The sequence below is a fragment of the Schistocerca serialis genome, chromosome 10 (assembly GCF_023864345.2).
Source record: "Schistocerca serialis cubense isolate TAMUIC-IGC-003099 chromosome 10, iqSchSeri2.2, whole genome shotgun sequence".
NCBI classification, from domain to species: Eukaryota; Metazoa; Arthropoda; class Insecta; order Orthoptera; family Acrididae; genus Schistocerca; species Schistocerca serialis.
Genome location: NC_064647.1, coordinates 192,161,936 through 192,189,500, shown reverse-complemented (window position 1 = coordinate 192,189,500; position 27,565 = coordinate 192,161,936). Strand labels below are relative to the sequence as shown.

Here is a 27,565-nt window from a genome sequence, read left to right as displayed (position 1 = left end):
GACGCCCACAGTCCGTGATAAGGCAAGGATGTCTGATATCTTGTTTCACCTCCTCTGACCATTTTCCGTAGATGTTCATGACAGTAGCACACAGACATTTGACCGGCTTCTGTGTTTCTGAGATCGTCAGTTGCAGGTGCCAGGCGTCATTGTCAGAGTTGTTTCTGTCAGTGGATTTCCTAATTTACGACCTATGTTTCCACTAGATTGATTCCCCATTTGTCTAAAGTCCATTTGCGTACTTCCCTTAGTGTGTCATGTGCCCACAGTACCATTACATGAGCTTCAGTCCCACAGTGAGCAGTCCTCATAATGTTATCACTCATCACTTTGTGTGTGTGTGTGTGTGTGTGTGTGTGTGTGTGTGTGTGTGTGTTTTACACTGTAAACAGTGCACACCACAAGGAAGCCTTGGAAGCCTTTAAAATAGGTTTTTTGATCTGTGGTTGGTCACACATATCTCACAGAGGGTGTATATGTGGACAAGAAAAAAAAGTTCCCCAATTTCCCAGTTAAAAATATGTTTTCTTGCCCAGGCGAAAATATCCTTTTTCTTGGCTGAAAATACACTTGTTCCATGTTAAGTGATAATATATGTTCCCTGTAAGTTACAGAACTTACAAATTCTTTGAATGGTAAAGGTATAAAGATCTTTCATGCACAGCAACATGCATACAGCATATTTTCGTATTATGAAAGTAAAAATATGAATTCCACCGATTACAGCACGGTAGCTTTTGAAGCACTGAAATCAGACTGTGATGCACTTTTGTCAGCCAATCACAGCTCACGTTATGTGATTCACCATCCAATGGCAACATCATTTAAGTAGTGTGCTCACACAAATATGAAAAGATAATAGTTTAAATTAATCTGTTCAGTACAACTACATGAAAAATTAAGTTTTCACATATAATGCTGACCATCAAAATTTTTTTGCTGTTAATTGCTCAAGAATTCATCTCACACTTTTTTTGAAGAATAATTACACTTTTTGGCCATCATTATTTCATAACTTTTAATCTATGAAACAACTGAAATAAATACGAAAAATTAACCTTCAAGCTTGATCTTTTTTAGTGCATTACCCTTTAAGATATATGAAGCACAAATGTAACAGTAAAATTTTAAATAAAGGCATAAATGGCTGGTCTTCTGGGCCCAAAATTTTTCAAAGTGGCTGGTCCTCTGTATTTAAGTTCTAAAGAGTCTACTGCTCTGTGATTTAAGAAATTCATCACACATTCTCAAACATAACATAATTCATCTTGCATAAGAGGAAATTTACTTTGAAATTAATGCTTCTCGAACCACCAATCGCCATACTTCCCCCGACCTGTTATAAATGTAAACAGTTGTGACATCATGCTCATTGAGAGCAGTTTGACATATTTTGCTGCCAGCAGACACTTGTATGTGCAGTTTGTTTTGTTGTAACGATGCATTTACTTTGCAACTAAAATTTTATTTTGATGTTATTCTCTCCTTTCTGTCTTCTTGCACCAATATTATTCTGCTGTAGCGGGCAAAGATACAATTCTTTGTTACACTATCAGTTCTTACCAGTAAAATAACAAAAATGTAACTGGAAACTAAAACAATGAAAACTTGCTGATATTGTAAAAAGTTCCTGGGGTTTTCCCCGATGAAAAAATTCCCACATGGCTCCCAGGTTTCCCAGGACATATACACCCTGTTACAGAATCAAACAATGACTCTTCAAATTGGTGTCTACCTTCATGTGTCATGTGTAATGGTTAACAAAGTGTTATCCAAGCACAAATAACTTTTCTACCTGGTGTCAACCAAGTGAAAGCTTAGACTGACCTTTTCTGGGCAGAGACTTTTATGAAGCTGCCAGAACATGTGATACTGTAGACGATACTGGGTAAAAAATAAATAAATTTAATTATATTTTGATGTTTGGTGTCAACAAGAGTGGAGATTATTATTATAGTAATGGTAGCAGGAATAATTTGATGCTCCTGAGAAAGGTTCCACCTAAATATATGGTACTTCAACTCCAACTGGTGTATCCGTGGTGATCTGAAAGTAATCGCCATTCTCATAAGAATGTAGACAAGACAGGGTACAGCAACTACTGCTGTCCTATTCAGACATGGAGCTCTGCAGGCAGAAATCCCCATTATAAAAATAAGGCAGCAAGAGAGTGTTTGTAGCCAGAACGTAAAAACATCCTTTGTATGTTGTCAGTTGAGCGTGATAGAGTGCAATCGCAGCACCTCTCCATACAAAGCTGGGACTCACAAATAATTTCATAAAGGCACTAGACAAAGACTCAGACACTTAACTGCACACATTGGATGAGTTTCCAGAGTTGAGTCTCATGAAAGTTGAGGAAGTTTTGTTCGTAGGTCCATAATTAAGGAAGATCGCTGCTAATGGGTCATTTCCGAGAATGTTGCTGAAAGAAATGTTTGGGTGACACTTGGACTGGTCGTAACCGACTTCCTTGGAAATTATATAATTGTCTATTATGTATATGTTCAGCAAAAAGTGTGTTACTGCTTACATACAACTGGGTTGCAACCTTCACCCAAAATTATTTTCATCAACTCACACCTTTAGTTCTTCCCCGAGAACACAGGTTCAGTTAGTAATGAATGCAGCGAACATTTTCATCAGGACAGCTCGGAGACAGCGTCATAGTATTAGGGTTAAACGTGTACAGCAATTTTCGCTGACCACTGTCAGGCATTTCAGCACGAAATATCAAATGGTATGCAAAACTCAACTCCACAGCCAATAAATTCAGAATATACACACGTTAAACAGAGAGAGTATGTTCTTTACAAGTATACAGGGTTGTCTTTGGGATATTTCACATGGCATGTATTTTTGCTGTTGCAAGGTTTCTCACTTCTTGAATGGCTCTCTTTTCTTTTGTCTGCTTCATTCTGCTTTCCTCATTTTTGTCTCTCACTCTCTTCTTAGGACCAGAGTCCTTTCGTACTTCCTCCTCTGGCAGCTTCATTTGTCAGATGGGGTTCCAATAACTGTCAAGGCTAACATCTTTCATGTCTAATGTACTTATTGTGTATAAATGTTGGACAATTTGTGGTACTACAAGGCATCTCAAAACAAAGTTTATATCTTAAAAGCTCTCTGCGTATGTTCAACAAATTGGAGAAGAGGGGAAAGTACATTTATTGGTAGCTTGCCTTCAGGAAATCTATTGATATGGAGTGTTTCTCATGAGTGACTGAGCATTATGTGTGTGAGAATTTTACAAAACAGTGATTTGGTAACCGTAGTGTGGACGAAGTTCTGCATTGATTGTGGATTGAATAATGTAAATGGGGCTCCAAGTGTTCATCTTACCTAGAAATGGATCAAAATGTTAGAGCAGACCAGTTAAATACTGGCCAAACCAAAATCCAGGCGACCACGTCATCACGGATTGCTGATTCCATGAGGAGTCTCAATTGGCCTGTTCATAATGATCCTAACCTCTCTATTCTTAAGTGAGCTAGTTCTTTAAATGTGAACAGATTGTCACTGCATTTAATCTGCACCCTTACAAAATCCAATTAGTGCAACAGTTAAAGCCTAAGGATGCCAGACTTAGCCTGCAATTTGTTAATGATGTGACTGAGTTCACTTTATTTAGAAACATCTTGATTTCTGATAAGGCTCATTTTTATCTGAGTGATCACATCAATAAGCAAAAGTGCTGTCACTGGAGTCCAATTAATCCTAAACAGAAGCATGAGAAACCCCTTCATTTGCCAAAATTTACTGTACAGACTGCAATGTCAGCTCAAGGAATAATTTGACCATACTTTTTCAAGGATGAGAGCAGTCATGCAGTGACAGTGAATTTGGAATGTTATGTGACAGTGTTAAATGACTTTTTGGCATCTGAATTGCAAAACTTTCCCAGTTACGAGGGGCGTAAGTCCGAGAGATGGCACCACCGGCATGTATCAAGGTCATGTTTAGTTAGTAGCATCTTTGGAAAGAACACACACCAAGTTTCAGCCATATTGGTCTATTTCTTTGGCATTCGTCTGAATCAAGGAAGTTGAGTGATGGACGAAAAAGAATTTTGTGTGGTGATTAAACATTACTTTCACAAAGGCAAAACGCCTCAGGAGACTAAAGAGAAGCTTGATAAACATTATGGTGACTCTACACATTCGATTAGAGCAGTTTATAAGTGGTTTCAAAATTTCTGGAGTGGCCATATGGGCACAACTGATGCTGAACGTTCTGGACGTCCTGTGGAGGTTACGACACCAGAAATCATTCATAAAATCCATGATGAGGTGATAGATGACAGAAGAGTAAAGGTGTGGGAGATTGCTAGTGCTGTGGGCATCTCAAATGAATGGGTACATAATATTTTGCATAAACATTTGGACAAGAGAAAGCTACCCACAAGATGGGTTACACAATTGCTCACACTTGACCAAAAATGGAATCGTGTGAAGTGTTGCAAGGATGGTTTGCAGCTGATCACGAAGAATCGGCAGGACTTTTTAAGTGTCGCTTCGTCACTGTGGATGAAACATGGATACATTACTATGCCCCTGAGACCAAACAACAATCTAAACAATGGGTTACCAAGGGAGAATCTGCACCAAAAACGGTGATGACCATTCCTTGGGCTGGAAAGGTTATGGCAACTGTCTTTTGGGATTCGCAAGCGATAATCCTCATCGACTATCTGGAAAAGGGTAAAACTATTACAGGGAATATTATTCATCATTATTGGACCATTTCAAACCTGAGCTGCAAGAAAATGGCAGCGATTGGACCGCAGAAAAAGTCCTTTTCCATCAGGACAATGCACCAGCACACACCTCAGCAGTTGTGGTTGCAAATTTAATGGAAATAGGATTCCAACTCGTTTTACAACCCCCTATTCTCCAGACTTGGCTCCCTCGGACTACTATTATTTCCCCAATTTGAAGAAATGGCTGGCGGGACAGAGATTTTATTCAAACGAGGAGGTGATTGCAGCAACTAATAGCTATTTTGCAGACTTGGACAATTCCTGTTATTCAGGAGGGATCAAAAAATTAGAACAGCGTTGGATGAAGTGTGTTAAGTCCAAAAGGAGACTATGTCGAAAAATAAAAAAGGTTTACCCCAAACATGTAAGTAGTTTCTCTTTTTGCACAGATTTTTCAAACGACCCTCGTATAACCAAAGAACATGGTTTCAGCAAGACAGAGCCACAGCACACATATCCAATGCATCTACACTGTGAGTTCATGAAGTTTTCCCTGGAAAATTGATTTCCAGAAAGGGTGATATAAATTGGCCCCCACACAGTCTGGGTTTGTGCCTCATGGATTTTTTCTTATGGGGATATGTCAAATCTAAAGTGTATGTCATTAATCTGACTTTACTAGAGCAACTGAAAGAAAATATCCATAGTGAAGTGGCATTCATCCCAGCATTTACATGCGGAGCATCACACAACATTTTTTTCATTGTTTAAGTGAGTGTAACAGGCATGCTGGATTCCACTGAAATTACATATTTTTTTAGAAGAAAATCCCTAAACTGTATATCTCAATAACAAACATTTTGTTGATTGACTTCAACCGCTATTTAATTTTGACACATCAAATATAAATGTTCATTTGAGACATCCTGTAGAAATGTAATCCATGGAGAAGACAGATAGCTCTTTCAAAAAAACCCTGAAAATTTATTTAATTAAGTAAATTATTTCTGTAGTTAGGATGTAATTAGCATTTTTAGGCTATCTCAGTCAGTTAGACTTACCCCACTTGTCGAAAGCTGGCTCCTTTCTGCGATTCCAGCGAGCCCGAAGTGCATACTTGAGCATCTTGTCCGACGCGTCTACTGAAGTGACCTCAAATCCTTCTTCTAGCAGCATTATTGAATCAATCCTGAAAGAATAAAGATTTACATTCACTGTTCTGTAATGTAGTGAAATTAACCACGGTTATGTTCTATGATACAGTAGAGAGTGATTCTGAAAGTTATACTTCAGAATTTTTTAGTTTATCTGCAAACAATGTTCATTTCCAGCAATATATACTAAAAAACACTTGGAGCTGCCTGATTTAATTACTTTTAAAGGTTTTCATATAATGGAATATTGATTCTAGAGCAAGTAAAGTAACCTCCCACTGTGTGCCCCCTGTAAAGAGTGGTGTCACAGCAATACTGTGAGCACAAGCTTAATCATCAAGGCAGTCTTACCCAGCTAATATATCATTCTAACTCAAGGGTTTATATAATGCAAGAGACTTTATTCTTTCATTAATTTGGACATTGGTGTCTACAGACCCTTTCTCGATGGATGTGGCTAGTCTTATGATTGCAAAATTGCGCACTTATATTAGTAACTTGAGCTTATCCTTTTTCTGACAAAATTAACTGGAATACATTAAGTTCCACATTACTTCAGTTAATGCGGACAGGAGACTACATAGATAACTGAAGAACACAGATAATATAGAATACACCATTTTTTTAAATCTAATTGTTTTTTCAAATGTCAAGAACTGCAGTTCACTGTGTCTGCAAAATGTGCTGCATGCCACATTTGAAAGCCAACTGCATTACCCACCGAAAACTAAAACTTCTTTACAAAATCACACCTAAAACACTCTGTACTTCATGTTACATGCTTACAGTCCACTTTCAGGAAATAGTCATTCAACTGTTTCTGTTTCTGATTCGCTTTTTCCTTAATGATACTTTTTCTTTTTCTGGAGAATCAAAAAATACATAATTTGTCCCACATTCTCTAATGAAAACAAATTTCATCCCATATTCTCTAAGCACACAGGGACGCATTTCAATGTGTCCATGTGCAGAGCGATAGGTACCTCGTACCACTATTCTCACTCTCTTCTCCTACTGAACAAGTCACTGTATCTGCATCCCTTGGCTGCTCCAGTCCCTGCTCATAAGCATCGCTTTTTTAACCACTCACATATGTTTTCACAATCTTAGCATGGCAGTGTGTTACATTCTTCATAATTCTCTAATGCAGAACTAGCACAATGTAAGGTCAGATGCTCAGGTGAGAGGGCTTGATGCTGTAAAAAGGGCACCTCTGGCAATATGGGTCTTGCTCCAGCTGCCAGAGGGGATGGTGATGTGCATGTGAGTTGCATTTGTGTGCGTGTGTGTGTGTGTGTGTGTGTGTGTGTGTGAGAGAGAGAGAGAGAGAGAGAGAGAGAGAGAGAGTGCGCGTGCGTGTGTGAGTGTGTTATCCATTTTTGACAACGACCTTGTTGGCTGAAAGCTAACTTTCCCACAGCCCTTTATGTTGTGCCTTTCTGCGACTGTGCTATATGGTGAATAGCAACTATCCTTTTCATTATATTGTTACATTCCATCCTGGATTTTCCATTATCTGATTTTACCTATAAGGAATTGTAACATAGTGAGATAGGGTAATTCCACTTGCTAATACAATACCACGCCTAATGTAAACACTATTATTTATGCTCCATTTTCATACACACTTTAAGTATACATAATGTACTGATCTGTTTTGTTAGAAGTCCAATGTTTATAATCTATAAGTTAATCACCATCAGCACGGACAGTGATAATAAGCACGCATAAAATGAAGAGCAATATTGATTCTACTGACATGAATTATTCATAAATTGCTAAAAGCACCTGCAGTAGTCAACAATTAGATGACAAAGCAACGAGAAGATCGATGACGGATTGCACAGGTTACAGAGTGCTCTGGCCATTACAATACGAGTGCTACACTGTCACTCGAGAAGGAACTGGTAAATAAATGCAGAAATACAACTCACCCGGTGCCACAGGCAACATCCAGAATTCTTTGGCAGCCATTCTTCCTCAAGAGCCCGACCAGGAAGTTGCGGTAATTCTGCGTGCGGGAGTTCTTGTCTCCAATGAATGCCTCCCAGACGCGTGCTGCCCTGCCGTCGGCATACTGGTCCCGGACCCCTTCGGCAGCGGCGCCTGCCGACCGCATGTGGAATACGTTGTCCATTTCTGTAAGGAGAAACAGTGATTACTCACAATAAATACATTGCACACCAGGCATCTGAGAGCTCTGTGACTGTTACAGCACAACCACCAGTTGGCCACTGCGTATGTGCAGAGAGGTACTGTTCAGCGCTAATACACCTGGCTGCCTTGAGTTTGCCCCGTGTGTGCATTGTGTGGGTTTTTCCCTGTGTGTATTCGGAATCTGGCAGAGTAACAGAATTAGTAAGTCCACAAAAACAATACTAAATGTAAAACAATTATACACATTGATGGTTTTGATGAAGCTGTTGTCAGCAGAATTGTTTCCAACATTTATCTGACAGAAAAACGAGTGCCTACAATGGAAGGAATTAAAGAAGCTATACACTTTCAAGTTATAATTTAGTTATTAATGAAATTAGATCTCCACTGAGTGGGGGAGGGATTGGAGGGGGGTGGGGGCGGGGGGTGTGGAGAAGCAGGCTCATCTTGTTAGAGAGAAGTGACATCTGAGAAAAAAGAATTGGGTATATTAAGCAATTAAAAACAAAAAAATTAGGGAGAAAACTGGAGCCATTGTTTACATTAATGAAATTTTCATTTTATCATCACGAGTAGGAAATCATGGAATGGTAATAAAATTCAGTCTCCTCAAAAGGTATCAAAGGGACAATACCTAATAATAACTCATGCAGATGGTGAAACTTTCTTTACCCCTAATTCACTTGCCATGTGGAAGTCAAATCAAGCAATGGGAGATTATCACTACCACACGAACCAACTAAATTATGAAGAGTGGTTGACAGGAACAAGTGATGCTCAATTTAAAGCCTACCTCAATAGTAATTTTCAACAATGCTCAATATCACAAGGTTAAAATAAACAAAGCCCCAATGTCTAATTCTACCAAACAAAATATCAGAAAGTGGCTGACAAAGGAACATATCCCATTCTCAGACGGCATGCAGACACCTATTCTGTATGAGCTTATTTGAGAACCAAGCCACGGACCGTCAAGTATTCCATCAGTAAGATGCTAGTAACTGCTGGACACATTGCTTTATGCCTTCCTCCTCACCACCTGGAATTAAATTCAATAGTGAGTATTTGGTCTGTTGTGATAGATTGGGTAGCTTCTATGAAACAGCTTTCTTTGCAGTATAACATCTGTGAGACATTTGAGTGAGGAGAAATTTAATTCAAAGACTGAAGATTGGATTCCCTTGTGAAAACACATTTTAAAAAATTGAATGAGAAAACATGCAGCAAGAAATCTCTTTCTGCGATGAAACAGATAAAATAATAATACGTTTAGGTGGTGTAAATAGTGACAGCAAAAATGATTACGGCGATTCTCCCTCTGAAGATGGCAGAGGACTGGAAGGAGAAACAGAGCTGCCCGATAGTGACTGAAGGTGTGTACTCACAGTTAATGTTTTCCACATTCAGCACACCCACACTTGTGCCGTACTCTGTAGCCATTCTCTCCATGATATCACCCATGCTGTCAGATATCTGGTACGGAGTGTGCCTGTGATTGTTACCAATAACTGAACCGTGACAGTACGGCACTCCTTCGAGCACTACGCCTACGTGAAGCTCCAAGGTGTAGGCAGATAACGAAGCTGTCACTCTGCCCACTCCACCCCCCCACCTCCCATTCCCTCCTCCAATTAATTACGCACCAGTTGTTGAAACTCTTAACATTTAAATTTCAACCTTTCAGAATCTAAACAAAATATGTGGCACAAACACAAAAGGGTGGAGGCACCAAACACAGGACAAGTTGCTGTGAAGCGAGGTGGCGCAGCCGTCGAGTCACCATACATACATTGGGAGGGGGGGGGGGGGGGGGGGGTTGGGTAGCTTCAGTCAGGCTCTCCTTCCTCGCTAAACCTGCACGTGTACTCAGCAAACTACTGTAGGAGTTGCTTCCCACAGTAACACACATTAGGGTTTCTTCTGTTCCATTTCGCGTATGGAGCGCAGGAAGAATGATATCTAAATGTTTCACTACATGCTGCAAAACTAGTCCACACTGCTCTTTGCACTAGCTACAGGGCTGTAAGGACTGCAGTATATTTTTAGGTTCCTCACTTAAATCTGGTTCTGTAAACTTTGAAAGCATGCTTTCATGTAATATGTGCAGTCTTATCTTCATGTGCCTGCCAGTCCAACTTTTTCACCTCACCCGTGAGGCTCTCCACCAACTCAAACAAACCTGTGACAAGTTCTTCTGCCCTTCTTTGTCTGCATCAATTATTCCCAACTGGACCTATTCAGTAAAAGGTATGTGGTAACTCGAACAGAATGACCTCCTCAGTGCCAACTAGCACACATTCTGAAAAAAAAGGTCAAAACAAAATATTTCAGCTGTTTAAATTTCCAATTGTTATTTGAAAAAAATGTTTGATGGCATTCAGCCAGTCATGCAATACGTTTTAAAAGAGTAAACTGCCATCTGACTGTGTATTATTACATTTACCTTTCATACTATTCAGATTTCAGCTTTTATGTCATTATCACATACAATGCTAAAATTTGTTAGACCATACACACACACACACACACACACACACACACACACACACACACACACAGTCAAATGGTGATTTACTCTTTTAAAAAGTTGTTATTTTGTTTGGGCAACCAGTTTCACTGCTACATCACACCATCTTAAGCCCCCGCCTCCCCCTTCCCCAACTCACATGTACGAAGAATCCCACCTCTAGTCCAGTCAACATATGTGCCAGCAATCTTGTCAAGTCGGGAAATGATCGAAGGGATCATTGTGTTGTGAAGAAGTCTATGGATACCAGTCACTGAATGTTGGCCCCTATTTTGACTGGACTAGAGGTGGGATTCTTCCTAAATGTCGGTCAGGGGCCCCAAAGTTGGTGAAACGTAGAGTTGAAACTGGTTGCTCAATTAAAGTAACTGGAAATTTAGACTGCTAAGGGTGTTTTGGTTCAACATTTTATACTGAACGGCTGAGGTCCCATAACCATCTGTACAAAGAGGACTTACAGAGACATTCCAAAAACATCAACTGTGCGAAACCCGACCAGCCCTTTTATCATGTGACATCCCAAAGGCCAGCGATTGAGGCAATACTGTTTACCTTCTGAGAAACATTTGACTCAGTATGACACAAATCTTTATTAATGCAAGTATGGTCATTTGGGGTACTGAACAAACTTTGTGACCGAACTGAAAATTCCTCAGTAGGGAGAACACAGCAAGTCAACTCACATGGAGAGTCATCGTCAAATGTAGAAGCAATTTTGAGCATGCACCGGAGGAGTGTGTTACCACCCTTACTGTTTCTCTTGCATGTTACTGACCTCCCAGGCAATATTCATACACGTCAGACATTTTGCAGATCAAGCAGTTACCTGCAGTGAAGTACTACTGAAAAAAAAAGCTGCACAGATAGCCAGTCAGATCACAGTAAGATTTTAAAATGGTGAAAAACTTGCTTAAATGTTCAGAAATGTAAAATTGTGCACTTCACAAAATGAAGAGAAACTAAATATTTTATGAATATCAACAAGTCACAACGGAATTAGTCAACTCATACAAACACCTGCGTGTTTCAAATTGTAGAGATATGAAATGAATTATGACAAGGGCCCAGTTGTAAGTAAACAGGTGTTAGACTTGGGGCCATCGGAAGGATACTGGGTGGTACACTAGATGCATACAAAGAGGTCACAGGTTTGTTTGACACACAACAGAGCATAATGGAGAAGCTAAAGAAACTGGACTGAATTCTTTGAGAGCAACATTAGATCAGTCAAATTGTGGGAGGGTGGGCAGAGGGGAGGGGGGGGGGGGGGGGGGGGGAGGAGAGACTCTACGTACCTGACTGAATGTTTGTCCAGCTTTTTTCGGACAGTATTGTTCATAGGTATCGACAACAAACTAGTGACACTGTCTGCAAGGTAGTTAATTAATACACAATACAAACAGTAATGCTCCCAACTGACTTTCTTGGGGTATGCCTGAGGATACTTTAACATGTGTCAGTGACACTGACCGAGAATACCCCAACGAAGTCACATATTTTGTCGGGTACCCAACATTATCATACTTTCATCAATAAGCAGTGGTCTAACACTGAGTCAAACGATTTTCAGAAGTGAAGAAACACTGCATATACCCAAGCCCCTCAGTCCACAATTTTCAGCAAGTCGTGTGGGAAAAGACTGAGTTTGGTTAACTGATGTGTTAGGAATCAATGTTGCTCAGCATGGAGGACATTTAAGCTCACAATACATTCTCAGACTACACAGAAACTGAATGTCACAGATATTGACTGGGAACTTTGTGGATCACTTTTGCTACCATTCTTGCAGTTGTGTGCGTTCTTTCAAATATTCAGAAAAGTTTTTTGTTAGAGGGGTTAACTGTACATTATAGTTAAATGAGTGGCTAGGAAGTCAAGTGTCAGAGAGGTCATCTCTAATAACCTTAAGTCCCTTTAGGGTACTGACCATCAGCTTGCAGTTATTTAATGACCCAGTGAGACATGTAAATGGTTTAAATAAATACAATACAGTATTGGCAGAAACAATATCTTCTTTGAAATAATTAGCACCAAACGTAGCAAGGGTATCATATTCCCCGACTGTCAAGACCAAATTAGACTGCTGTCGCTCGATGACATTCAGCCTATTTCTTCCAGTGAACAAGCTGCACCACTGGTCACTGATAAGAAGCCGAAAGGTAAGCTGACAGCCTCTGTGCATGACTGCATCAATCACCTCGACGATACCGTTGCTTTGGGTTCTTTCACCAATTGATAATAGTAGGCCTAATGTCTCCCTGGCAGCTCACCACAGCAAGAAAGGGGGCCGACCAAGGTGGCCTCTGTAAGAGGGCCTGTGAACTGTACAGACACGTGAGCTCTGAAACTGCGTGCATCATGAGTGAAGGTACATCAAAGGGGTGTGGGTGCAGGAGGGAGCTAAGAAATGTTAATTCTACAGTGTATTTGTCACACATCAGATGTAATACTGTGTCAGAAACAGTTCCAATATCATTCTCGCACTGTTTTGTAGCACAAGAATAGTGATGGCTACAAGAGAGAAGGAGGGTAACACGATCTGACATCACAGAAGAGCACATAGAACAACACTCTGCCCCTAGCCTTTGTATTTAGAACCATGTTCATACTGACTTTCGTTGTTAAATTTTAAATTTTACCTGTTTAGTATTAACTCTTTTATTGTTGTTGTTGTTATGGTCTTCAGTCCTGAGACTGGTTTGATGCAGCTCTCCATGCTACTCTATCCTGTGCAAGCTTCTTCATCTCCCAGTACTTACTGCAACCGACATCCTTCTGAATCTGCTTAGTGTATTCATCTCTTGGTCTCCCTCTACGATTTTTACACTCCACGCTGCCCTCCAATGCTAAATTTGTCATCCCCTGCTGCCTCAGAACATGTCCCACCAACCGGTCCCTTCTTCTTGTCAAGTTGTGCCACAAACTCCTCTTCTCCCAATTCTATTCAACACCTCCTCATTAGTTATATGATCTACCCATCTAATCTTCAGCATCCTCCTGTAGCACCACATTTCGAAAGCTTCTATTCTCTTCTTGTCCAAACTATTTATCTCCAAGTTTCACTTCCATACATGACTACACCACGTTTCACTTCCATACGTGACTACACTCCATACAAGTACTTTCAGAAATGATTTCTTGACACTTAAATCTATACTCGATGTTAACAAATTTCTCTTCTTCAGAAATGCTTTCCTTGCCATTGCCAGTCTACATTTTATATCCTCTCTACTTCAAACATCATCAGTTATTTTGCTCCCCAAATAACAAAACTCATTTACTACTTTAAGTGTCTCATTTCCTAATCTAATTTCCTCAGCATCACCCGATTTAATTCGACTACATCCCATTATCCTCGTTTTGCTTTTGTTGATGTTCATCTTATATCCTTCTTTCAAGACACTAAGGCACTGTCCATTCCATTCAACTGCTCTCCCAAGTCCTTTGATGTCTCTGACAGAATTACACTGTCATCGGAGAACCTCAAAGTTTTAATTTCTTCTCCATGGATTTTAATACCTACTCCGAATTTTTCTTTAGTTTCCTTTACTGCTTGCTCAATATACAGATTGAATAACATCGGGGAGAGGCTACAACCCTGTTTCACTCCCTTCACAACCACTGCTTCCCTTTCATGTCCCTCGACTCTTATAAATGCCATCTGGTTTCTGTACAAATTGTAAATAGCTTTTCGCTCCCTGTATTTTACCACTGCCACCTTTAGAATTTGAAAAAGAGTATTCCAGTCAACATTGTCAAAAGCTTTCTCTAAGCCTACTCTTCTATTAAAATCTATGATTTTCTCTCTTTTTATTTACTTTGTTTTTTTGATTATTACTACTTTTATTATTATTATTATTATAGTAGCCCAGTGCTGAAACATAATCTATTCATGAATTTTATCGTGTACCAAGTGCTAAAAATCTTGTAGGCACATTAATATTCATTCAAATAATTTAGAAATAAAGGAGACTATTCACGGGACAGTAGAAACATTGAATCATCGAAAGGCTAATCCTTGAACTAGCTCAAACACCAACTTTAAAACTAGCTCTCTCTCACACACACACACACACACACACACACACACACACACACACGCTCCCTCCCTCTCTCTCTCTCTCACACACTCACACACACACACACACACACACACACACACACACACACACACACACAGGGTTTAATGGGTATAATTTCAGACATTTCTATTGGTGTCATATGTTGTTGGGTTGGTTGGTACTTCAAGTACATGTAGCACAAGCAAACTAGTAATGCTTATTTTACCAGGGGCAGAAGCTCAGGTGTTGAAGTGTGGACACAAAACAGTCTATCTCGGACAGGTGTAGTCATTTAGTGATGCAGTGTAGCTATGCATAAACCGGGTCATAAAGTTTGTAACATGTTTGTCGGAATATTGCTCAACGCAGAGAAAAACAATCAACGCACAAATGTGTGCATATATTGAGCTAGCACATATAAAAATTGCTGCACTTTTACCTGTTACACTCTGTATATACGTATCTATTCATGTGTGTTTATATTTTTTATTTGTATATTTACAAACTATGTGGTCCACACAGCCAAAAAGGTTGGGAACCTCTGTCCCAGAAGATTATACCATAAGACACAACTGAGTGAAAGCAAACTAGTAATCTCGTCTGCAGCTGAGCGTTACTACTGGAAAAACTGAGCCATTTATTAAATTATCCTCAACGTGGTGGCTCCTCAGCGTACTATCCACCTGGATATCCAGGACTTCACATTAGAGCCTCAGCCAGTGTGTGTCCCTTGATATCTACTTCTGTTGCCTTAAGTCAACTGTATTTCAGAATCCTGAACATGGCTGTCTGCAGTAAATGCAAGTAAGTTTCCAATTAATAAAGTACACAGCCTGTCAGTTGCCAATTTTTATCTATTTTTACATTTGACCCATGTTTTGATACCATTTATTAGTATCAGTTTCAGAAGAACCAGGAGTTACCTCATATTACTTTAACTAAAAATTGTTACATCTGTCAACAGCTGAGGTGTTCGAGTCACATGTGGACAATGTGATTAAAATCCATTTAAACTATAAGATTAAAAACATGAACAGCTATCGCACAGACAAATGCCAAACTAAGCACAAAGCATCTGAGTCCAGTGCTTAAGCGGACCGACATATAAAGTGCACCACATGCTACGAGCTCATGCTGTAATACACACGAATAATTAAGACTTAACTCTTCCTGTGGTGACATACTGTCATAATGTACAAAATAGTAATCTAAGGTGCAATAAAAATGAAACAGTGGAGCAGGAATTGAGTGAAACCAGATAAAATTAAAAGGAGTAAGAAGTACTTCATAATCTCAAACTGGACAGTCTGCCATTTTTTTTTTCACAGTATACCGCAGTAAGGGAAGAAACTGTATTTAAGTCAATTGTATTTGTCTGGAATAGCGTAACAGCATAATCTGAACATTTGTGCCATTTGGGAGCGTTTGTCTGACAAAGCTACAACTGACGGCATTTTTTTACATACAAATAGCAATGTTTTGCCAGTGAGAACCAGCCTGATTGATGCAACAGATCAATCTAACTATCATAACACTGATTCTGTAAAAATTCCTGCCCTCATTGTTGTACAAACATTTGTGTCCATTTTCAAATCTGGACATGAAAATGTCATGTCTCTGTTTCACCAAGGACCTGACTGAAAGACAATGTTTCAAAAAAAGATGTCTGTCTAAAGGTTTGAAATATTGATCAACTTCCCACAGTTTGAGGTAAGGAAGCAAAGTGAGTGTGCAGCTATCATCTCTGAAATACTGACGAAACATTTGTTCTTTTCTGAGTGAGGTGTGGATTTCGTGTGTATATGTCAAAGAAACGCAGCAAGTATGGCATCAAGGTACAACGAATGGCTGGCCCATTTAGTTCATATGTTTTCAAAGCTTACATTTACAATGGAGACGACAGTGATGGCATTGGGCTAAATGAAGATGAGAAGAAAACCTCCTCAAGCAACACTGCGCTTATGCAAACCTACTGAGGGATCAAACAGAAATTTCACTGGAGATAACTGGTTTTCATGCATGGACTGGTGGAAGAACTGAGAAAAAGATTTCTGACATTTGTTGAAACCATGAAAAACAAAAATCAAACTGTCATTCTGCCTAATTCAAGTCTGATAAATCTAATCGAACAGGATCAGTTTTCTATTGTTTCACAAATGAGTTATCTGTTACTTTGTTGTCTGTTGTTCCCAAGAAGAACAAAGCAGTTATTCTGAGAGCTTCTAAGCACCACAGCAAAGTGATGGATTCTAACAAAAGGAAGCCAGAAATTATCTCCTATTATACCAAGATAAAAGATAGGCTACACACTCTGGATGTAAGAGATGGTCAATAGCTCTTTTTTACACACTTATAAACATAATTAAACAGTTTCATACTCTATTTGTGCTACTGACAAAACCATGTCATGAAAAGCATAAGGTTCATCTAAACCTTGGTCCACTCTCCAACAGAACCACACATTAGAAGATGGCTCACCATTCCCAATCTGCCCCATGATATCGAAGACCTCATATGACAAGAAATCTATGATGAGGAATCTATTGCTGGAGGAGATGGTGAAGTATCAAGCAATAAATTTGAGATGAGGAAGATCTGCTCTGAGTGTCCATCTCCCAAAGACTGAAAGAAAATCCAATATGTCTGGAATGTAACAGCAAAACGTGAACCACATGTACAATCAGAAATGAACATAACACTGGTTTTTACAAGCAGTTACAAGCTTTTATAAACAGTTACAATATTAGTCTTCAGTAACAATGAAGCACAATATTTGTCTAATAACCTCAGTTAATTTTGAATAAATAAAACTTAATAATACTCCATTTGATGTTTCATTTGAAAAGAACAAAGATAGTACCCTAAACACATTAATAAAATATTAAAAATGATAAATCTAAAAAAATGAATCAGGTCTCCCAGGCTGGATGTTTCTAATTATGTACTATCGACCTATGTTTCTCTTTAGGGGTTAATAACTGCCTAAAAATATTCACACAGTTTGAAAATAAGGAGGAGGAGGAAGAATCAGGTCTCCCAGAGCGGATGTTTCTAATTATGTACTATCGACCGTTTAAGGGTTAATAACTGCGTAAAAATATTCACACAGTTTGAATGCATAGCTAGGCGAAGTTTACCAAGCGCAGCACAGTAGATGAGAGATTTAATAATTGTCCAAAAATATTCATACAGATGGAATTCACATTTCCTCTATGACAGGGGACCAACCGTTCAAATCCCAGACCAAGTTTGTTCCCCATGATTCCCCAAGGCTGACTCTGGGTGGTTCCTTTGAAAATCTACTCACACGTTAAAGGCTTAACATAACAATACATGTAATACTTTACGAACTGTATTGTCTTGAGGCAGCAGTAACTCACAGCGCGCACATTATCCATGTAGCCACTTCCAACAAACTTCACACGTAATTTCAAACCTTTCGAATCTTTTACCCGTTGACACCCCGCAGAAAATGATGACAGCAAAAAAATGTTATCGCGTATTGTCGCGTAGTTTCGCTGTTCGCGCAGTAAAACTTCAGCCTCAGGCACAACGTTTTAATTTATTACCTCTTGACTGCTAATTCTCTTCGTAACTAATTTTGCGAACTGTATCCACATATACCACTCAATGTCTCTGGACAGCTGTATCATTTTACGACGAACGGTTCAGGAAATGTGGTGTTAAAAACATTGAGATGTCCGTAAAACCAACTTCCGTTTAAAATGGTGAGCAGGCACCCAGACTACAATAACCCAGTGTTTGATAACTGGAGCACTTGTCATTGTCAAACATGCTTTACACACAATTACATACCTCTTCTAAATTACATACCTTTTCCTAAACTAGGAGTGAATATTCCGAAACTAATAACAACAATATAACTAGGGCTTTGCATGTTCAACTAGTAAGATTTTACTTGGTTAACGTCAAATAAGAAACACATCAACCGATTCGTAATAAGTCGTTTGATGTTTTATGCATGGGAGTTAGATTCTTTAATGATTTTACGATGACAGGGCGGGATGTTGGGTTACAGTACTTTCTTTCTCCCTGTTTTCTTTAACACGGTATCTGTATATTAGGAGTAAAAATAGCTACCGTAACCGTGCATCGAAAACGCTTTGCTCTTTTCTAATTCTATTCAGTTGATGCTTTTGCCGAACAGTTCCAATTTTATGCAGGCACTATTAGCTGTCTATAGACAGTGAAACACCATTTACACAAAATTACTGCTGTCTTGAAAAAAAACACTTTTTCCAAGAGGAAACAAAAGTTTTTTTACACGAAAAAAAGTTTTTGTTTCTCAGAGGAGCAAATATACCTGTTTTCAGCAGTTTCGACGCCATCCATATGCAGCGCTAAAGTTTCCCGGTATGCCGAACAAGGAAAACAATGGCATCAACTACGCACAGTTTTCTCGGTACTTTAGCCGGAGCGGAGGAATCGTTACAAGTCGGATGACTTCGGGCCACTACGTACTGTTTCCTTTCGTTGCCATCCTGTTTTTTGTTTTTTTTTTTACCTAAACAATACAGAGGACTTAGCATTATTGCATTGTAGTACGCATTGTAACAGGACACGGAAACAAGAATCCTTTAAGACGATGTACCTATCATTCGCTGTCTTTGTCGGTCATACCCTATGGTTTAAATTTTTGTTGTAGAATTGAATCTCAACTCCTTTGCAAAATTCAGGACCAAGTCATAAGGCGACCAATCTTTAAAGAGAACCTGGAGCATAGGAGACGACAGCTAACTTTCCTCGCTCCATACTTTCATCATTATTATTCATTTGCTTTCAAACGATAAAATTTATAGGTACAAGGGGGAGTCCCCGCCTATCGAGGGCGCCAAAGTGTACCTTCCTGCGCCATGGTGGGGAGTGGACGAAGCCCAACGAATCACAATACATCGCTGTCGAATGGCATCAGACGCGCGGGAAGAACACGCAGAGATACGTAACGCAGTGCTGACAACATACTTGCCGTCACAATTAAATGTATGTTCCAAGAAACGCCGACACTGCCATCTGTTGGCCGCCATAACAACTGCTATGTATGGCCACGGCCGTAGCATATATGAAAGTAAAAACAGAGGGACAGGGGCGTAACAAATGCTTATAAGATTCGTGATATCGTAATTGATGGCATCATGTGAAATAAAGGTACTTGCTGCTACTAATTCCTTATTAGTTCTCATAGGCAATTCGAAATTAAAAGAGCCAGGAATAAAAGTTACATTGTGGCAATAAGAAAGAGTGATGCGAGATTCGTTATTGACATATGCAATACATAACTATAAAATAAAAAAAATAATAAAACACATAAGAATCGTAAAAAAACAGGAATCATTCAGAAACTGTCTTATTGGCTATCTCATCTGTCCAAGAGTTGCTGTTGTAGTCACTACCGCCCGATTCGGCAGGATTAATAATGAATTGGACTATCGCGAGATCCACAACAACGCCGCACCTCCATAAATCTGCTTCCAGGTGCTGGAATTTCCTGCAGTATGCTTGCCACTCTTTAGCAGTTACTGCCACAAAATATTACTGACAATCCTAAACTAATTCTCGTTTGACATATCACTAGAAGTATTTCACTTCCAAAAGAGTCTCGTAACTTTTGCCCATAACTAGTTCCACCGCACTGAAGTCACAATTATGTGGAGGCAGGTGGAAAACCATGTGGTCTTTCTCTTTGCCATTTCGTCGTCCACATGCAACTTCTCCACAAATCTGTTTTCTTGAATTAAAGAGAACAGGGCCTGCTTTCTCATGCTGTCATTACATTCAACATTCCTCTTCTGCATCCATTCCATAATACTCGTCTGCCTGCTTAGCTGGGTGGCAACGTCCTTGCCTCCCATCTACTGGGCCCGGGTTCGATTCCCAGTTGGGTTGGAGATTTTCTGGGTGTTGAGTTACCTTCCTCGTAATTTCATCGTCACCATCGGCCGCAAGACGTCCAATGTGGCGCCGACTGAAATAATTTGCACTCGGCGGCCGTAACTTCAACTAATATACCTCCTTTGTTAATATCTTAACCTGTTCTGGCATTTCCTTATATGTCTAGATAAAATTCACTATCAGCGTTACATCTTTTTCTAGTTTGATGTGTACTGCATTTAAGGTGTCTTGGAGTACAGACAATTTATATAACTTACTTGTAGCTTTCTGCTACTCATCAAGCAACCGACTGGGACATCCCGTTTAACACTGACATACGATCATTTCATTTTTTCCAACATCCTCGCTTTTGTGTCATACTGCATGTGTGGTTTGTCCACTTGGCTGTTGTGGTATGAAGCGTTGTTCATCAGAATTACTGAGTTCAGAGGGAGATTTGGGAAAACCAAATTCATGAACAATCCCTCAAAGTTTTGTAGGTTAATCTGACCATGGTAGCCACCTGTGGATGACTTTGCTCAGTATTTTAGTTCGGCTTCCCTGACGAACTTCTGCTTAGAACTAACATTTACAACAATAAGTATTTTATTTAGGAGGTTCCCCATTCCATAACGCCAGTAACATCATCTTTTTGCCAACGTTTCCTAAATGTCGTCTTGCTGTCAATTCATATTTCATCCAGATAAAACGTTTCACTCAGTGCTTCCCTAATATGTTTCATTTCTACAATGAAATGTGACCGCCAATCTATAATGCTTCGACGCTCTAATTAGAAAGTCCATTTATTTTGCACATTTTTGAAATAAATCCCATCGACAACAAAACGTTCCCTGGAGATATTATGCCCCATGTCCAGCCTATCTTTTCCTCGAGTGAAATCACTTCAGACTGGGAACATTTTTTTTGTATCAAATAAAAATATTCTACCGTTTTTCTCACAACACCTCTTTCAAAACCATTAAACTGGATTTCCCGGTCAATTTTGGCCTAAATATAAGAGAAATGAAATAATTATGTCAGAAAGTAGGACTACATTCTATTCAGAATTTATAGATGGAATTAACAGTGATCCTCCCCTACGCTGGTACATCTTTTCGGAAAGACACATATGGTTGTGTATCACATCACGCAGATACACCTAAACGAATAAAAATAATGATGACAGGCTGTAAAAGAAATTGCTTGCTGCAGGATTTGTACCCACCAGCCTTAGAATATTTTCCCATTACATCAGTCACTACGATATGGCGAGGTCTCTTAAGTTACACTTGCCATTGCAGCTTAAGTCCGCCAGCAGATCACAGGCCTTTCTTTGTTATTCAGGAACGACGGGCCATTGACGTAATGATGGTAAGATGTGATACAATACCTAGGGACATAATCCGCACAACTGAGTGTATATAGAAGTTTAAAGAAATCGATCCTAAATCCGGCCCCACACTGTAATGTACTACCACTCAGACTAAACCGGATTATACGCAACATAAAACCACAAAATATGTAAACAAATATAAATGCTTAAAATACGCATGAAAAGTAACGAAACAAACAGTACAGAATAATAAAAAAAAATATTAACTACTGTGTGCGATATGTCTCGAAGTTGGATCTGTATATATCGATTCCGAAGAAGTGGGCCGACTATGCGAAGAATCCGGATATTTGGCATGTTGATCTCATTATCTGTGTACTTTGTGGTAGAGATTAGGCAGGGTCGTTTTTGAAATAAGTTCTTAAAAAAATTCAGAAAGAAGATGCACATCGTGTATCGAATATTACTCCTCCTTTGCTATTGTTGTTGGTAACAAGGGAAAGAGATGGAGTTATCTGTGCGACGCAATCGATATGCACAGGTCCTACTTCGAGATATATCGCAAGCAGAGAAGCATATACAAGAATCCGTAATGTTTTATTTCAAAAACAACGTACATTAAGGAATTTTTTTAAAAGCATTAACATGTAAATAATATTGTCAGACGAAAGTATAGTTTACAAATTATCTTAATTTTACTACTAATGTAAATATAGGCAATAAGGTACTGTTCCAAATGTGTAGTAGCAAGATTGTGTCTCCGATCACTCAAAACATTTTCCTCTGCAGAAAAGGACCATACTACATCAGATAAAGCACCTGGGCAGTATTTAGATTGGGTACTGTGTTACACTTACTGTTTCTAGCCGAAGTTCACCTGTCCCACTACCAAAACCGTCAACTTGGAACAAGTGTTAAAAGCCTGGATTATTTTCAAACGTTTTTTTAAGTCTTCTTGGGAATACCTCCGACAACGTAGTGTTCCCTAGACTAATCCTTTTCATTAACTAAACAGATTCATACAACGCCAAACCTTGAGTTTCAAACTTTTTAATACACGCAGGTATATGGAAAAAATCACAGCAATATTTTTTAATACTGGAATCATTAAATGCCTCCTTGCACTGGCAAACTGTCGAAGACACTACACTACCGAAGTCGTTTACTATGCCTCTGATGGGCTCAAAATGTTCATTGCAAAACAACACAGCTCCAACCGACATATCCCAATGCGTTGCCTTTGGTTTGGGAGGTACAGACACCTTTGGTATTTTTTATTTGTAGATCTTGATGCGATGAAGTCAGTTTATTTACATTCCCAAACGTGGATTGTACTTCTTCAGCAAGGCGATGTACTCTGCAAGGCAAGCACATCACATGAATCAAACTGGGATAAAATACTTGGAGGGTTTTCTTGCTTTGATCATATATGGAGCAGTATCCGAGAGAAACACAGAAACCTGTTCACCTCATGATGTTCTATAAATTTGTTTGGCAAAGATATTTGACATCATACTAAAAAGGGGTATTACACTGTCGTCATATTATTCATCAAATTTCAAGATGGCGGACAACAACCTGTTATGTGCTGCAGTTTCTAGTACCATAATTGCACTGTGTGTGTTTTTGGAAGAAAAGCAGCGGGAAAAAAGGAAACATACTTTTATGAAGCCATAGGTAATACGTCGAGAGAGTAAAAGCATTCAGCAAAATGTGTTACGAGAGCTGCCATAGAGGACGTAAATTACTTACGAAAGGGTAGGAGTGTATTTCAGTATTTGCTCAATAAAGTGGCTTCTCATATTACAAAAGAGAATACACTTTTGAGAAATGCTTTACGTGCAGAAGACAGGCCAACTGTGAAATTGGGATTTCTTGACACAGGAGAGAGCTACTTCAGTTTACAACACAGCACTCGAATGTCACACTGCACATCAACCAAAATAATTCCAGAGGTGTGAAGCGATTTATAAAGCACTGAAGTGGCAATATGTGAATGTAAATAAATGTTTAGTACACTATATGGGCAATAATAACTATTTTTATTTATGAATAATGGAATTAGTGTTCCAACACCTGTTGTTGTTGTTGTGATCTTCAGTCCTGATACTGGTTTGATGCAGCTCTCCATGCTACTCTATCCTGTGCAAGCTTCTTCATCTCCAAGTAACAACTGCAATCTACATCCTTCCGAATCTGCTTAGTGTATTCATCTCTTGGTCTCTCTCTACGATTTTTACCCTCCACGCTGCCCTCCAATACTAAATTGGTGATCCCTCGATGCCTCAGAACATGTCCTACCAACCGATCCCTTCTTCTAGTCAAGTTGTACCACAAACTCCACTTCTCCCCGATTTTATTCAGTGCATCCTCATTACTTACGTGATCTATCCATCTAATCTTCAGCATTCTTCTGTAGCACTACATTTCGAAACCTTCTATTCTCTTCTTGTCTAAATTATTTTTGTCTACGTTTCATTTTCATATAGGGCTACAATTCATACAAATACTTTCAGAAAAGAGTTCCTGAAACTTAAATCTACACTCAACGTTAACAAATTTCTCACCTTCAGAAACGCTTTCTTTGCCATTTCCAGTCTACATTTTATATCCGCTCTACTTCGACCAACATCAGTTATTTTGCTCCCTAAATAGCAAAACTCATCTGTTACTTTAAGTGTCACATTTCCTAATCTAATTCCAACAGCATCATCTGATTTAATTCGACTACATTCCATTATCCTCGTTTTGCTTTTGTTGATGATCATCTTATATCCTCCTTTCAAGACACTGTCCATTCCATTCAACTGCTCTGCCAGGTCTTTTGCTGCCTCTGACAGAATTACACTGTCACTGGAAAACCTCAAAGTTTTTTTTTCTTCTCTATGGGTTTTAATTCCCATTCCAAAATTTTCTTTTATTTTCTTTAATGTTTGCTCATTATATAAATTGAATAATATCGGGGATAGGCTACAACACTGTCTCACTCCCTTCCCAACCACTGCTTCCATTTCATGGCCCTTGACTCTTATAACACCCATCTGGTTTTTGTACAAACTGTAAATAGCCTTTCGCTCCCTGTATTTGACCCCTGCCACCTTCAGAATTTGAAAGAGAGTATTCCAGTCAACATTGTCAAAAGCTTTCTCTAAGTCCACAGATGCTAGAAATGTAGGTTTGTCTTTCGTTAATCTATCTTCTAAAATAAGTCATAGGATCAGTATTGCCTGACATGTTCCAACATTTCTACGGAATCCAAACTGATCTTTCCTGAGCTTGGCTTCTACCAGTTTTGCCACTTGCCTGTAATGATTTTGTGTTAGTATTTTGCACCCATGACTTATTAAACTGCTAGTTCGGTAGTTTTCGAATCTGGAACACCTGCTTTCCTTGGGATTGAGTTTATTATATTCTTCTTGAAGTCTGAAGGTACTTCGCCTGTCTCATACGTCTTGCTCACCAGATGGAAGAGTTTTGACAGGGCTTGTTCTCCCAAGACTATCAGTAGCTCTAATGGAATGTTGTCTACTCCCGGGGCCTTGTTTCGACTTAGGTCTTTCAGTGCTGTATCAAACTTTCATGAAATGTCATATCTCCCATTTCATCTTCATCTATGTCCTTTTCCATTTCCATAATATTGTCATCAAGTATATCGCCCTTGTATAATCCCTCTATATACTCACTCCAACTTTCTGCTTTTCCTTCTTGGCTTAGAACTGGTTTTTCATCTGAGCTCTTGATATTCATTCAAGTGGTTCTCTGTTCTCCAAAGGTCTCTTTAATTTTCCTGTAGGCAGTATCTATCTTATCCGTAGTGATATATGCCTCTACATCCTTACATATGCCCTCTAGCCATTTTTAAATGTTTGTTCTCCTTTTTGTCTGTTTCATTTACTGCATTTTTATATTTTCTTATTTCATCAGTTAAATTCAATATCTGTTTTTTAGGTCAGTGTCATACTATCAAATTTCTTTGTCAAAGTTGATATGTCAAATATTTATGTAAAAGAAATTTGATGGTGTAATAGGGACCTTTGCCAAATATTGCCTGTTGTCAAATAAATATGATCAAATCTAGGGCCTTGCCGTAGATTTGATCATAAAAGTCGTTTGTCTTCTGTTCACTGCAACATGAAATGTAACCGACTGGAGCGCTGGTGTCGCAACAGCTATTTGATGTCTCTGTAGTGTGTTTGTAAATATGGCTTAAAAGTTGGTATGTTCCTTCGACTTTTTTATATTTTTAATAAACTTTCCTCGACAATGTTGGGTGTGAGCTAGGGCATAGTGCATGCTATTAATTTTGTCTTGATGGGTAAGTGAAATATGTGGCAGGCGATTTCATGTCCACAGTCACAGCTACAGCCATCCACCTCTACATATTGAAACATCCAGGCAGCTTTTCACCAAGCTGGAATAGAGAATAGAAAACAAAAAATTCTTTCTTAGCTTCCCATCCTACTTTGTTTATCCTTGAACTCAGGATGCCACAAGTTAAAAAGCGCCTCATCTGTTTCGTACTTTTTATTAATTTCATAGGTGAATCATGAAAGAATGTTGTATATATGGAAGAACCCTGGAGATACTGAAAGGTATCAGATAGATTATATAATGGTAAGACAGAGGTTTAGGAACCAACTTTTAAATTGTAAGACATTTCCAGGGGCAGATGTGGACTCTGACCACAATCTGTTGGTTATGAACTGCAGATTAAAATTGAAGAAACCGCAAAAAGGTGGGAATTTAAGGGGACGGGACCTGGATAAACTGAAAGAACCAGAGGTTGTACAGAGTTTCAGGGAGAGCATAAGGGAACAATTGACAGGATTGGGGGAAAGAAATACCGTAGAAGAAGAATGGGTAGCTTTGACAGATGAAGTAGTGAAGGCAGCAGAGGACCTAGTAGGTAAAAAGACGAGGGCTATATAGTAGAAATCCTTGGGTAACAGAAGAAATATTGAATTTAATTGATGAAAGGAGAAAATATAAAAATGCAGTAAATGAAGCAGGCAAAAAGGAATACAAACGTCTCAAAAACGAGATCGACAGGAAGTGCAAAATGGCTAAGCAGGGATTGCTAGAGGACAAATGTAAGGATGTAGAGGCTTATCTCACTAGGGGTAAGATAGATACTGCCTACAGGAAAATTAAAGAGACCTTTGGAGAAAAGAGAACCACTTGCATGAATATCAAGAGCTCAGATGGAGACCCAGTTCTAAGCAAAGAAGGGAAAGCAGAAAGGTGGAAGGAGTATATAGAGGGTCTATACAAGGGCGATGTACTTGAGGACAATATTGTGGAAATGAAAGAGGATGTAGATGAAGATGAAATGGGAGATACGATACTGTGTGAAGAGTTTGACAGTGCACTGAAAGACCTGAGTCGAAACAAGGCCCTGGGAGAAGGCAACATTCCATTAGAACTACTGATGGCCTTGGGAGAGCCAGTCCTGACAAAACTCTACCATCTGGTGAGCAAGATGTACGAGACAGGCGAAATACCCTCAGACTTCAAGAAGAATATAATAATTCCAATAGCAAAGAAAGCAGGTGTTGACAGACGTGAAAATTACCAAACTATCAGTTTAATAAGTCACAGCTACAAAATACTAATGCGAATTCTTTGCAGACGAATGGAAAAACTGGTTGAATCTGACCTCGGGGAAGATCAGTTTGGATTCCGTAGGAACGTGGGAACACATGAGGCAATACCGACCCTACGACTTATCTTAGGAGAAAGATTAAG

At 39.2% G+C, this 27,565-nt stretch overlaps 1 protein-coding gene across 3 annotated transcripts in view; it reads right to left on the bottom strand.

Annotated features, from left to right (window-relative positions):
• The window catches only part of LOC126424548 (glycine N-methyltransferase), an 86,488-nt gene that overhangs the window by 37,743 nt on the left and 21,180 nt on the right, over nucleotides 1-27,565 (bottom strand). For 2 of the 3 annotated variants that reach the window (XM_050087293.1, XM_050087295.1), the window contains 2 exons: nucleotides 7,788-7,992; nucleotides 5,761-5,888 (listed from right to left, as the gene is read on the bottom strand). In XM_050087293.1, coding sequence (XP_049943250.1) covers nucleotides 5,761-5,888; nucleotides 7,788-7,992 — 333 coding nt within the window. Of the gene's footprint in view, nucleotides 1-5,760; nucleotides 5,889-7,787; nucleotides 7,993-18,922; nucleotides 18,963-27,565 lie in introns of those variants that run through there. The other variant, XM_050087294.1, reaches the window with a different exon arrangement.